The sequence below is a fragment of the Acanthochromis polyacanthus genome, chromosome 14 (genome assembly GCF_021347895.1).
Source record: "Acanthochromis polyacanthus isolate Apoly-LR-REF ecotype Palm Island chromosome 14, KAUST_Apoly_ChrSc, whole genome shotgun sequence".
In the NCBI taxonomy this organism is placed as follows: Eukaryota; Metazoa; Chordata; class Actinopteri; family Pomacentridae; genus Acanthochromis; species Acanthochromis polyacanthus.
Genome location: NC_067126.1, coordinates 37,537,388 through 37,551,243, shown reverse-complemented (window position 1 = coordinate 37,551,243; position 13,856 = coordinate 37,537,388). Strand labels below are relative to the sequence as shown.

Genomic DNA, 13,856 nt, shown 5'->3' with positions numbered 1-13,856 from the left:
TCCAATAGCAATCCAAACATATAAATCACTTGACTGATATAGCATGGAGTGGGCAGAGGGGGAACTGTATTTGGCTGTAGCTTTGTTGGGACTGGACTGACTGTTGTTCTGAGTGCTGACTGGGGAATGACTTCATGCTGTTTTTAACAGACTCAGACCACAGCTGCTCTGAGGAAATGGACTGGGCTGTTTTATAATCACGCAGCTTAAACTAAGACCCACACAAACGGATGTGTTTACTTACACAAATTATGTTACCAACCATGATAGGAATTGATATGATAATGAGCATGCTTCTGATAATACCACAAAGGACATAGATCCATTTAATCAAAATGAACTACTACATAAACCCATTGAAGGGAAAAAAATCCTCCTCGGGGCTAAAATACAGGTGCCTCATCTCAGTGTTTGTCTGAAGCAGATCTTGTATTGTGAAGCGCTTAAAGCAAAGCACAGCAGAGCCAGCCAGTGAAGGACACTCTGTACTGTTTGTAGAGTTGGATTGCCCGCCGCTGTCTTTGTGTTGATGTAAATTGAACAGGCTAATGTTTCTCCCTCGCATTAAATATTCATCACAATTAGACCTTCCTGTTTGCATCAATGTTATTAATTATAAGGAAAAAACAGCCAGTTCAACTCTCTGCTAAAATAACCAAACATCCTGAGTGAGAGCTGGCAAGGAGGAAACAGATATGTTTAAAGAAATCTGAGGGAGATATAAAAAGATGTGTTAGAGACAGATAGAGACATGGAGATGGAGCGACATCAAAATGTAAAGAGAGACAGAATGAGAGGTGTGGGGGAGGCTTTCTTTGATTTTTTTTTTTTTTCCCTTCACACTCTTTAGTTGGGCAGAGGGAGCCCTCTCAAAGCACAATGTGGATTGTTCCTGCGCCTCTCAGGAAATGCCACAATTACAGATCACAGACCAAGCAAAACACGTGTGGCGCTTGGCCTTGAGGGGGATAAACAGCCCGCCATTCCCTCCCAGTGCATTGACCCCAGCCACAACCTTCATTACTGGGAGAAAAAATATTGTCAGCTGCCCACTAACAAACACCTGCCAATTTCAAGAGAAGGAATTGGTTTTTCAGCCACGGAAGGAAAATAAAGTGTTTCTTAGAACTGCAGAAAAGGAGTAAGAAGCAAAGATAAGGCAGGCTTCACCCTTGTCCTGTTTTCTTCGTCTCTTTTTTTTTCCCTCTCCGTCTCACTTACTTCTCCGTCTTTCACCCTCTGTCTCTCTCTGGCCACTGGGTGCTGCCCTGCCACTCATCAGACTCCTCACCACACAACTCTAATGGAGCTGAAATCCTGTTTGTAATTAGATATGGGAATTCCACTGTCATCAGCCAGATGATGCCACGACATGCCGACCAAACAACTCACCGAAAGACAGCGCCGCAGTTAAAGGAGAAGACACAACAGCCGTGGCTAACTTTTCAGATATTGCTGTGCATTTCGTCCCATACCTGTAACGCTGCAGCTAAACCGTAGAAGCAGCTGCATTGTGCGGTACTAATCATAAACCTAAAAGCCCTTTGTCTTACATCTATGGCTTCAGTCCAGGCCGCCTGTGCCCAACAGGGAGTGGGAAGCCACATGCTAGGCTGAAGTTGGACGGGTGGTGACAGGTACCTGGAGTGTTGCCTGACTGAGAGTTGAGAGAAGAGGTTCTGGGTGAGATGATGAGGAAGCATCATTCTTTCTTCCCAGGGTCATCAGGCTAATTTCTGCAAGCCCTACCCCTCACGCTCACATGTTTGGGTGTGTATGAGAATAAGTGTGTGTGTGTGTGTGTGTCTGTCTATCTGTGTGTGTGTGTGTGCATGCTTGCGTGAGAGAGAAAGAGGGGGCCTTGGCCCCTGAGAGCGCTCTGTGAGGAGACCACAGCTGTACACTCCCAGCAGCTAATTGGTCCTTATCTAGCTGTCCCATTCATCTTCATTTTTTACCAATTACTGAGCATTATCTGTGTTCTCAGTTGGGTATGGGACTTAATCCTTTTTGGTTAAGCTGGTGCTACAGCTTGCAAATTTCAAATGGAGGAAGGGGATGGGTGGTGGAGGGAGGGAAAGGAGGTAGGGAGGGGGGCGCGGCGGCGTAGCATGTGGAGGGGAGGGGGGGCAAAAGTCATAGCAAAAAACAAACTCTGAAACTTCCCATCATCTCTCAGTGGCAGGAAGCAATCGATAAACAATGACATCACATGAAGGAGAGGGGAAAAAATGGAAGGGATCAATTATTGGCGTTATAATTCAAGTCCTTGTTTGCAAACGTTGCAGCCTCATTGATTAGGCTGTTCTTGTTGCACTCACCATTATTGACTTGTTAAAACCATATTTTCTCATCATCAGTGGTTTTGCGCTCACAGATAATGTTTTAAGGAGGAGGGGCGTGCCATTAATTATTCAACATGCATTCATTTTAAAGCACAGCAAGTCAAAATCATCCTGTTTACTCTACAAACAATACCAGTATAGTACATTGCTCATCCAGAAGGTACATCAAGACGCCACAATCTGGGGCAGTTAGCCTTAATTTTCTGAGATCAATGCATAACTAGGCTCCTCTCTATATGGGGTCCGTGCTTGGCCATGTTGCAGAGCTGAGTGGAGTCAGCCTGGAGACCATGCACTAATTACTGGAGTGTTTACTGCTCTGTTGGATAGCATTTGTACCATTTTGGACCATATAACTGAGTCTGTGTACTTTGCAATAGACTGATGAATAAGACATTAAGCTGACGCTGAAAATGAATGGAATTACAGTGGAAAAAATTATAGTCATCAATTATGAACTGAAGCCTAAAATGGGGGAAAAGTAACACATGCACACACACACACACACACACACACACACACACACACACGCATGTATACTTGCAGAACATACAGGTATGCGTGTCAGCAGACGCATACAGTCATGCACACAAAAGCAGGACACATACAGAGACACTGCTCCTGCACTTTGATAGGGATCTGTTTGGTCACACTCTCTGCGCCAGCTGTCAGCCCAGCTCCACTGCTGCGATTTAATTAGTCTGTTTATGTCCTTTCTAATAATAAAGCTCTCTGGGTGGAAGGACACATCCAACTAGCTAACTACGCACTCCAACCTGCTAGCTGCACTAGTGCTGGTGGCCCAGCGCTGCTAAATGTGGGCCATGATGGAGGATGGTGGCAACTTCCTGCTCCTCTAGACAGAACATTGGCCCTCAGGCTCAGATCTAGTATCACCCCCTACTCAATCCTAACCTTAACCATTAGGGGATAAAGCACATACTGACCTGATATGAGTGTCTAGGGGCAACTTCATCCATCTTCCTTCCCTAGCTCTCTTATGGGAGCCTTTGTCAGCCAAAGCTCTTTGGAGAGACTAGATTGTAGCCATAGGCTGAAGAGAATTCATTTCACGAACATATCATAACACCTCTTTCACTGTGACAGACTATTGTCGCGTCTGATTTATGCAATTAGAGCGTGGCTTGTTGTGATTTTCTTTATTCTAAGATCAGAGCCTCGCTGGACAAAATGGGCTCTGTTTAAGCTGCCAGTGTTGGGGATATTGGGGACTATTGGTGGTAACTGAGTCAGACACACTGAGCTCGACAGAGACTGGCAGAGCAGACAGACAGCCTTCCAGTCTGAGTGAAGAGCTTGATGGGTCTCTGTCTCTCTCTTGGGCTTTGGCCCTCACCATCTCTCTATTAGTGTGCCAGGCTCATGGGAGCCAGGTGACAGATAAGTGAAGAACGACACACACATTTTAATAGACATTTCAAAAGATAAACCTGATAATCATTTCTCTTTTTAATGAAGTCTAATGTCCTCGTTCTAATTCCGTTTGCGTCGGCTGTTAAGCATCAGCGTAACACTTGAATATGCATGATTGGGAAATTGTGAGGCACACTGATGTAACTACAAAATACACAAACGCAGACAACTGCAGAAATAGATTACAATAACAGGGGGGAATTGATTAAACATTATTTCCGTAATGATCCATATCAAGTTCTATCATCTTTGAGTGGCAGCGGAGTAGTGGTGGTGTTCAGAGAAAGAGACGCGAGGAGAGCCTAGACGAAGCGTGTCGTGGAAATATTTGTTTGATTGTCTCTTGCGGTTAGTTCACAATAGCAGGAGCAGAGCTATAAAAAACAACTGACCAGTCGAGTTGTCATCCCTCATCAACATTAGGCCTCGTTCTTCATTAATTGGATAGATTAATTTGGAGCGCTTTGATGCGGGGGTGATGCATGTGTTCGGCTGTCCCCTCCTCACTATTCTCTGTCAGGTTGAATTTAGCCAGGGAAGGGGCTGACCTTTGAAAGTGAAGAGATCAACACAATTTGAAAAGACAATGTCACTTGGTGTAAATGTGATACGTGTAATAAATGACATTCAACCTTTCAGTGATGATGAGCTTTCGCAGGTCGGAGTAATGTGAAATATACATGGCGTGTGATTGTGTAGAATATGGAGCAGTTTGCACGTGCTACAGCCACGGCGCTGCGGCATCAGAGCCTCGATATCATGTCCTCTCATTTCACTATGATTATGTCTAAGAGGACACATTAGCATAGAGTAATGATATTACTGTGTACACAATAACAGTAATGACAACAACAAAATGACAATCTCTTACACTGTGATTAAACCGTAAATATGTCCCATTGTCTGACTATGCAGCAAGTCAAAGAGGTTTCCTGTGATAGAAATAGTTGATTCCGTTCTGCAGAAACACTCCATCAGTTGCCTCAACTGAAAGGTGTGTTTTTTTTTGTTTTTTTTTTCTCAATTATGATATGGGAACCCTCATCCAAATAGAGCTATCAGCCCATACTGAGCCCAGACATCTCCACCATCACAAAGCCTCTCCTCTGGGACCAAGATAAAGAGGGAGAGAGTGAGCAAGTTCAAACAGTGTTGAGGAATTTCACAATCGGCATGTCCTTCACAGTGTGAACAAACAAAGGAAGGTATTTCTTAATAAATTATGTTTAGAATTCTCCGACAAAATACTCACTTCAACGAAACAGCCGAAATAACCTCGACATGCTGTTCTTTAAATGTATTTTGTACTTAAATGTGTTTAAATGTAAACTACATTTTTTAGACGGTGGCAGACATCACAGCTACCCTGGACTCATTAGCACTACAAACTGTAAACTATACACTGCATTACTGATTTTCTCTCACAAGGTGCTTGTAATAGAGGAAGTGAGCGCGCAGGAGGTAGTGATGCTAATTTTGTAATTAAAACAGATGATCTGATGACCACATGCAAACCGATCCTCACCCGCCCCCCCCTCCACTAAAGCGATATGACGGCAGAGTGGGTCGTGATTGATAACGCTCGTCAATATATTTCATTTCAGGAGCCTTAGTCAAATGACAACTGGTTGTCATTGACTGAAAGCAATCTTTTTAAAAGGGGAGCCTTTGCTAAGTATCAGATGAAAATGATTCCTCTGTCTGCTTGGGTGTCACTGTCTGTAGGAGCTTTATTGATTGGGCTTGAATATATTGCAGCCGCAGTAGTAACAGCTGCTAGTAATATCTCTCCACTCCTTCTGCTCTCCTCTTCTGCTCACAACACTTTCCGTGCCACGGCTTATTGTAAGTGATGGGGATGCTGGTGCTCTCGCGCCGATTTTGCGTGTTTATCAAGAGTGATGTGTGACAAATGTAAAGTGAGCCTGGTTCCGACCCAAATTAGAGAAGCGAACAGTGCTCTGCTAATGTGTCCTGAAGGCCTGGCTGTCTCGGCCATCCCTAGCCACGTGCATGACTGCGTTAACTAAACCCACCATTGTCTCCCCCGCTCTGCACTCGCTGTGTTATCAAGCACAAGGATGCTGGCATTGGTTGGTAAAGGTCATTTACTGTAATGAGATTTGCCACATGCAAGCATATGGCTTGATTATTGCCCTGTTCGTTAACATTTTCAGCAAAGAGACAAATAGACAGCTAAAATGGGAACTGCTGCGGGTGGGGCAGTGGCGAAACGTGTTTAGCATTTTCTCCTCAAAGAAAGGAAGAACTTCTTTCACAACAGATCTGTCAGCAAGATGATTGATCTTTCAATTTTCATAAGGAATGCATGCCATTAGAGCTGAGGATTTAAATTATCCTATAAAAGTTGCCTGCCTTAGATTTTATACACTTAAAGGACAAACACCTCTGTCTGTCTCCTTGATAATTTCTACCACATGTTACACTCCAGTGGTTTGGGTTGGAAAGCAATTATGTTACCTCATCAAACCCGAAATGTTTTCTTATCATGGTTTCTCTTACATTACATTAGGCATTTTGGCAGGAAATCTTTGCCCACCTGAATCATTGGAAAGTACATATCTTTATCCTGGCATGCTGAACACATTTTGTTTGTTGATGTGAATTAGCTGGAAATGTATCCAATCATCGTGGCTCTCGGAATGTAAAACATATTGTTTGCATGTGTTTTTATGTCTGGCTGGCTGTGTGTGTGTGTGTGTGTGTGTGTGTGTGTGTGTGTGTACCTTTGCACAATTATCTCCACTGCATCATTGTCTGTAACCGTGTGTTTTCATGTTTACCTCTCTTTGTTACGGCAAGATGTATTCTTTTTATGTGTCCGTTTATGTGTTTGCTTGTGTGTGCACACGTGCGTGTATATGCATACGTGAGCATTACAGCAGGTATTTAACAAAGACAAGATGTTTGCTTTATTATCGACATTAACTGCGTAAACACAAAAAGCTTCAAAGTTTCATTCAATGACACTGAAGGGCTGTGGGTGGCTACATCAAAGCTCAATACCTTCCTCTCTCCCCCCATTTTAATGAGAAACAGGACTCACCAGCCTTGACTGAACCTGCCATCTGTGTGTGTGTGTGTCTGTTTTTTCTTGTTTGCTTGTGTGTGCGTGTGTGTGTGTGTACACTTGTGTGTATGAATGTGGGAGAAGCCGTGTTTCTGCGCACATGTAAGCATGCACTTGTGTTGTCTAAAGTGGCACCACGATGCCAGACAACATATTTATGGAGGCTGTGTGTTATGTTTGATCTAATGGGTAGAAGACTTCCTCCATCTCGCGTGGCAGGGTTTCTGATTTTGAAGGAGATTAACAGTTATAGTAAAGATGAATAGCTGATTAGTGCTATGGAGAGACCTCTAAATGTCTCGCCGCATGACAGACACTTTTTCATGAGCCAGTCATTTCCTTTTGGGACTGGTGTGCAAATCCTTGATATGACCACAACAAAGAGTCTCCATGTGTGTACACCACCGGCTCACCTTTGTTGGAGAAATACATACACAACATGGGGGCATTTTACAAGCGCAATTAGGAGGAAAACTGAGATTGTTTTGCAAGCGGCGGACTGCATATGCATTGTGCGGTGAGTCAGTCCATTTAGCTGCTTGACTGGAATGGTCCTGTTCAGTTTGACAGATCAGAAGAGGAAAAAAATATCTCAACACCCTGAAAACCAAAGGCTTAGCAGTGAGCAAATCAGCCCTTTGTCTTGTTCAATTCAAATCAAAGGATAACCAGGAATGTTTGTTTGACAACAGCATTTACAATGCATTGTTCTGAAGCCCAGAGCCTCCCAAACAAAGACAGATAGGCTTTAAACAAGTCATTTAATTAGCACCGGATCCCCAGCTTTGGCTGCGCCAACCAATTATACATTCCTGAGGCATGTGCAGGTCCTATTTCACAGGAGCGAGAGGCAGATCCTCTCCAGCCCTGTCTCTTACAGTACATCTCTCCCCTTCCATTTAAGAGAAGGTAAATAGCCCAGACAGACAGCTTCATTAGCCAGCGTCTGAAGAGCGCGGGGCCGATTGTCGCTTAAATAGTGCGCTTTTACTGCAGGCCCAGCCAGCGACCTCCGATCAATTACAGCTGACATTATTGTTTGTCGGGAGCTTTTTTCCTGGACAGAGGGAGTAAAAAACGAGATCAGGCCTGAGCTTTGGCTGGAAATGTAATCTTCCCCCTCTCTTTGGTTCTTTCGCTCCACAAACAATAAATCATTCAGTTGAAGAGATAATAAAGTGCCAAGTAGGAGCTAGTTTAATTTTTGTCAGGGGAAATCTGTCCACAACAGAGTTAAGGGTAAGGGGCTGGCTGCTTTCCTCATACCATTTTCAATGACAATGGCTTAGATCCTTTTTTTCTTATTTCCCTCCGTAGGGTTAGATGGCCAGAGAGGCTGAAGTTGTGTTTCGATGAAGATTAACTGCAGCACAAATCACCGCAAGTTATCATTTTTTTGTCATCAAAATAAATGACTGCTCTCTTTTTAATCATTTTAAAAACATTCAATCTTTCTTTCTCTCTTTTTTTTTGGTGTGATTCTTTTAAGTAACAGACCCACCGTCAGCCGTGTGGTTTGGTTCTGATGTAACAGCTTTTTAATCACGTTGTTACCAAGGGCTGTTTTAATTCATTCAATTCATCCTCCATGATTCAGATCTTTGCTTATCCATGCGTGAACTCCCAAGCACTGCACGACATAATAGCTGAGCTGTTTATATTGGTATTAAGTGATTTGTAGTTTTAATGATGGTAAATAGGAGTTCACCTTTGTAGGTCCCTCAGGCTTACTTCAGGTAAATTACTCCAAATGCATTGTTTATGCCCTTCAGGAGAGAGGGGGGCTTGTGGGAATTCACCTCTCATCAGGTCTGAACTTCTGTATCGGAGATAAACAGAAACTGACAAATATGTTTCTAACGGTTTGCCCACTGGAATATCTGCACAATATACAAGTGATTAATGAGTCTGACTAATGTTTGTTGATTCTGTTTTTTGAAAAGAAGAAAAACACAAAAATCACTGTTTATTATCGCCAAGTTGAGGGGAAAAAAAGTTTGGGTCAGTGCACTGCAATTATTTGTAGTTCTTTCATTGAATGAGAAAAAAACTGAGCAAATGGGAGGACATTGCATATGAATGAAAGGACACTAAAAACACTTAGCTAAGGACACTAAAAAGCCAGATTCCTTGAATAAATTAATATCCTCCTCACCTGGCTCCTTTCAGCTCAAATAAAGGGATTTGGTGGAGCCTCGTTGGTCTGTGGCACATTCCCCTACAGTGGCCTGAATGGGTCTTTATGGGAGAAACATCGCTTTAGGATGGGGTGACATGAAAGGGGCCGGACAGGCTCTGAAAGCGAGACTAATACCCCTTAGAGCGAACAGACGTCCAGTGTTTCTGAGCCAGGCTGTCAGTCAGGTGGAGGCACATCGCTAAAATTCACATACCGTCAAGTGCGAGGTATTAAAAAAACGAGGGGACACGTCGAGGAATGCTATTAACAGGGAGGAGACTTTTGTGTGACTCTTCACCTCTTTTCACCTCTTTTTTTATGCTTTATTGATATGGTGAAAATCCGTCTTTATGCATGCAGTTGTGTTTGATTGAATGGGTGTAATGTATCCACGGCGAAGGCAGAATAAGTCTCTTCAGTCTGGCCCTTGAGTGGCCTTGAAAGCCTGATAGGTAGCCTAGACCTCTCCATGTTGTCCTACAGTAAGTACCCCCGCAATCAGGCCCTCTGTGGCGTTTTTTAATTGAGCTTAGCCTGCTGAGTGGTAATTGATTCAGTCTGAGCTTCAGCAGAGGCGCTGATACAAGGTGCTGCTTGGCTTCCGCCTTTCTTTAATCTCCCCTGCTTTATATTGTTTGGGAATACTCGCCACTGAGAAACTGCATGCCATCTTTCTTATGGAAATCAATGCTTCTTTTGGAAGGAGGGGAATGACAGAGAGGAGTACTTCTCATGTCCTTTCATTTTCAACCAGTGTCCTTCTCTTTAGAGGCTTCGCCATGCAGATCTCCTTGCCCTTTGGCTACTGATGTTTTGTCAGAAAAGAAGAGTGGAGTTGTTTTGTGGATAGCTTTCTGTAGTGTGGTATCTTTTTTTTTCTCCCCCCACCTCCTCCTTTCTTTCACACAGCTTTTTTTATATATTTCTTTTTTACCTTGAACCAGGCTGCCAAGAAAGAGAGGAAAAAAAGGAGTGAAAAATCAACAGAGAGGCTCAATCAGATCCAATAGTGTCTATGAGGTTTTCTTTAAAGCATTTGAGGAAAAGCATCTGAGTGGCGGAGGAATGAGACCAAACTGTTCCCAGTCACTTTTGATCCTGCCAGTTCAAAGTCCCCATAGAGCAGAGGGGGGGGAGAGGGGTGCCATGGTTGAGGGAGGGGGGTACAGACACCTAGCTTTGACCTTCTGTCTGCGCTCATGTCCTTTGAAAGTTGGCTTGTTTTCATTAAGCCATTCAGAAGCACAGAGCAGGGCCACAGTTTGACTAGCTACTAAGCCCCTATGGTATCTTTATTAGACATTCTTTACATTTTCAGACTGCTAATGTCTTCAATTTTACCAATTAGGCGTCCATTGCCAGACAGCAATTGAATAATTTAAAACATTTGTAAGATATCTCTGATGTTGTAATGGAATAATTTGTGTGCATATAAAAGAGTAAAAAAAAAAGAAGAAAATCCCATTATTGTGCGAGCTGAAAGTGACTTCCTCTTTTCGGTTTCACTCGCTTCGTCTCTCTTTCTCTGGTCTGGAATATCAGCTGCTTTGATTAGCCTAAAGTCATTGCCATGCTGTAGTCTAGCGGTACTTGTTTGTCATTAGCACATTTAACTAGTCATTTGGGTAATGGCTTTCAAGATTGCCTTTGTTTTTACAGAGATATTTTTTATATGTAAATATTGAGACAATTTCCATAATGTGGCCTTTTTATTCATCACAGAATAATTGATGCATCTTTATAGCAGTGTAAACTTTGGTCTTCGAATGACTGTGTATATAGTTATCATCCCCTTTTTCTTTATTATTATTGCAGTGGTATCTATTATTAACGTATGCAGTAAAACATTTATGTGTATTATGTTAACATGGAAAGATACCCGAGAAGTGATTAATTTAAATCATTCCATTCTTTTCCTAATGATAGCAGTGTAAAGCTTTAGTGTTATTGGACACCAGTTTTAAAGGGTGCCTTAGTGGTGGGAATTAGTGATTGCTGAATTAGCACCAGCAGGTTTTTTGAGTTTTTCGGCTGGAGCTTCGCAAGTTCCCCCTGTGAATATCTCACTCATAATATGCGTCATTGAGTAACCAACGACCTCTTCATGTGTCTCAGGCCTGGAACTCCCCTTCATGATGATGCCACACCCCCTGATCCCAGTCAGCCTGCCCCCAGCCTCTGTCACCATGGCGATGAGCCAGATGAACCACCTCAGCACCATTGCAAACATGGCCGCCGCAGCACAGGGCCAGAGCCTGCCCTCCAGAATGGTCACCTCTGTTATAAAGGTAAATTTTAAAGCTGAAAGCACAACAGCAGGCGTTGTGAACACAGCCCCCCCCCCCCCCCCCCCCCCCCCCCCACACACACACACACACACACACACCCTTCTTGTAGTGCAACATTTGAGTCTACAACTGGATATTTATTTTGGGTGTGTGCTTTTGTGGCTACTGGGGTTTCAGGAACGTGTGCCGGACAGTCCCTCCCCTGCCCCTTCCTTAGAAGACAACAGGAGGCCGGGGAGTCACCCATCGTCCCACCGCAGCAGCAGTGTGTCCAGCTCCCCAGCCCACACAGAAAGCTCCTCAGACAGGATACGTAAGTACAGAACGGGGCGGTTCAGATTGTTAAATAAAGTGCTTGAATGCAACACATCTCGGTAATATCACTTTGGTTTTGCCGTCATTATTGCAGCGGCACACCACAATGGGCTGTCTATGAACCAAGCCCTGCTAGGCCTGTCCCCCAACATCATCCCCGGGCCTAAAGAGGGAGACCTGGCCCACGACATGAGCCATGAAGCAAAGAGGATGCACGCTGACAAAGGTGAGTTAAGTTTCATTGTTTAAAAAAATTGCAATTTATAGACATCTATTCACACGACAGCCTGTTTGCCAGCAAGGATTTTCAGGACGTCCGTTCATGTTATGTTCATGTTAAAGAAGATAGCATGCCACTTCTGCTACTTAGAATGTAGCTTTTGAGTTTCTTCATGTTTGAAAATGTCAAATAATGCTAAACTTACAAGCCAGCAATATAAGGTCTAATGGGTTTTTTTTATTATAAAACAAAGGTAACTCCACATTTAAGTTGCTTAGAATGTAGCTGTTAGTTTCTTGTTTGAAAGTTACATGAACACATAGATACAAAATTTCATGCAGCCAATAATATAAAGTTCTGGAAATGAAGTCTGAAAACAAAGTTGCAGGCTCAGAAGTCGAGTGAGATCAGAGCAGATGTAGGAGTGTGAAAAAAACGAATCAAGGTAATATCACAACAACAGGGGACTGAGCTAACAGTGGAGACAAGAAGCCCACATTTGGTTAATGGTTCAACAAAGGCAGAGTAGCTTAAGGAAGTTTAATTAAATTGACAGATGACAACTTGCCGACTTTCATCACTGAAAAGAAATTGAAAGAAACTGATAATCCATCAGGAAACTGTCTGCATGCCAAGAGAAATTTCTCATCAAAAGAAAAAAAAACTTGAGATTTCTAAAACTTTTTGATGATGTTTCAAGTCCTTGGAAACTGATCATACAATTTTAGAAATGTTAAGCTTTTAATTTGGAGCCATCATCTTTAGTCTGGCTGCCTTCACTTTGTCCCAGCTGAAGATTGTGTTAATTTAACGGCACTCCTAAATGAGCTGCTTAAACCAAGTTTCTCAGTTTAGGAGTTTTTTCACAGACCAAAATTCTGATTTGCTATGAAGAAGAGGTAAACTGTATCTCTTTATCTATATGTGTGTGTGTGTGTGTGTGTGTGTGTGTGTGTGTGTGTGTGTGTGTGTGTGTGTGTGTGTGTGTGTGTGTGTGTGTGTGTGTGTGTGTGTGTGTGTGTGTGTGTGTGTGTGTGTGTGTGTGTAAATAAAATATGTGTGGATGTGTGTGCTGGAGTTGTTTTTAGGCTCTACACTTGCAGACTGTTGCTGTAAATGTGTTTCTTTTGCAGACTGTCATCTCTACATTGTAATGATAATATATAATGACATGTTTGGAGTTTCCTTAATTGACTACAAAAATATATGCCAGTGCAACTATTAAATGGCGTCATCCAAATGGGCTTTGAATAGTCAGTGATAGTCATTTAGATTTTTTTTTTAACATCATATTTTTACTTTTTGAAACAAAGTATCCAATAAATACATTATATAGATTTAGGAAAGAATCTGTCATCAGTGCCAAATCTGAACAAAGAAGGGAAAATAACTCCTAATGTTGAATCTAAATCACATTGTCTCTGAGTGTCATCACTGTTAATTGTTTTTATTATTTAATTCAAATTTTGTTTTGCATGTAAGAAAAAAAGAGAAAAGGAAAAGATAGAAATCTACTAAGTACGCCGGATTAAATACAAAACGAAGCAAATAATAGATTTTCGTATTCTCTGTTGGCTTTCAGAGCTGTGCTGGGCTGTGCTGGGTGATCCAGGGTGGGGTGAGGCTGATAATGATATTAAACCCACTATGGAAATCATTGGGCTGTATGTTCCCTGTTGGCCAGGCTGACGTGAAGATCAGTGTTAGACCTTCACTCACAGGGTGTGAAGCAGTGAATAGTAATAATTAGCAGGATCATGAGCGGAATTTATGGGTCACAAACTGTCTAACTGTGTGTGTGTGTGTGCTGGAAAAGAGAATAGATTCACACAAACAAAGACTAATGCAACAAAAAAAAAGAAAACAAAAGAGGTTAAATCAAGCATCCACATACGTAAATAAGCTGAATGTTTCCTCAATAATACAAATCTTCCATCTCAGCTGAAGTGCCTCCTCCATACTGGGATAATCAACACAAATGACT

At 42.5% G+C, this 13,856-nt stretch overlaps 1 protein-coding gene across 1 annotated transcript in view; it reads left to right on the top strand.

The window, feature by feature from the left end:
- dachd (dachshund d) overlaps positions 1–13,856 on the top strand; it is a 97,490-nt gene that overhangs the window by 62,752 nt on the left and 20,882 nt on the right. Inside the window, 3 exon segments of the mRNA XM_022195224.2 lie at positions 11,165–11,337; positions 11,515–11,650; positions 11,747–11,878. Of these exon segments, the coding sequence (XP_022050916.2) occupies positions 11,165–11,337; positions 11,515–11,650; positions 11,747–11,878 (441 nt within the window).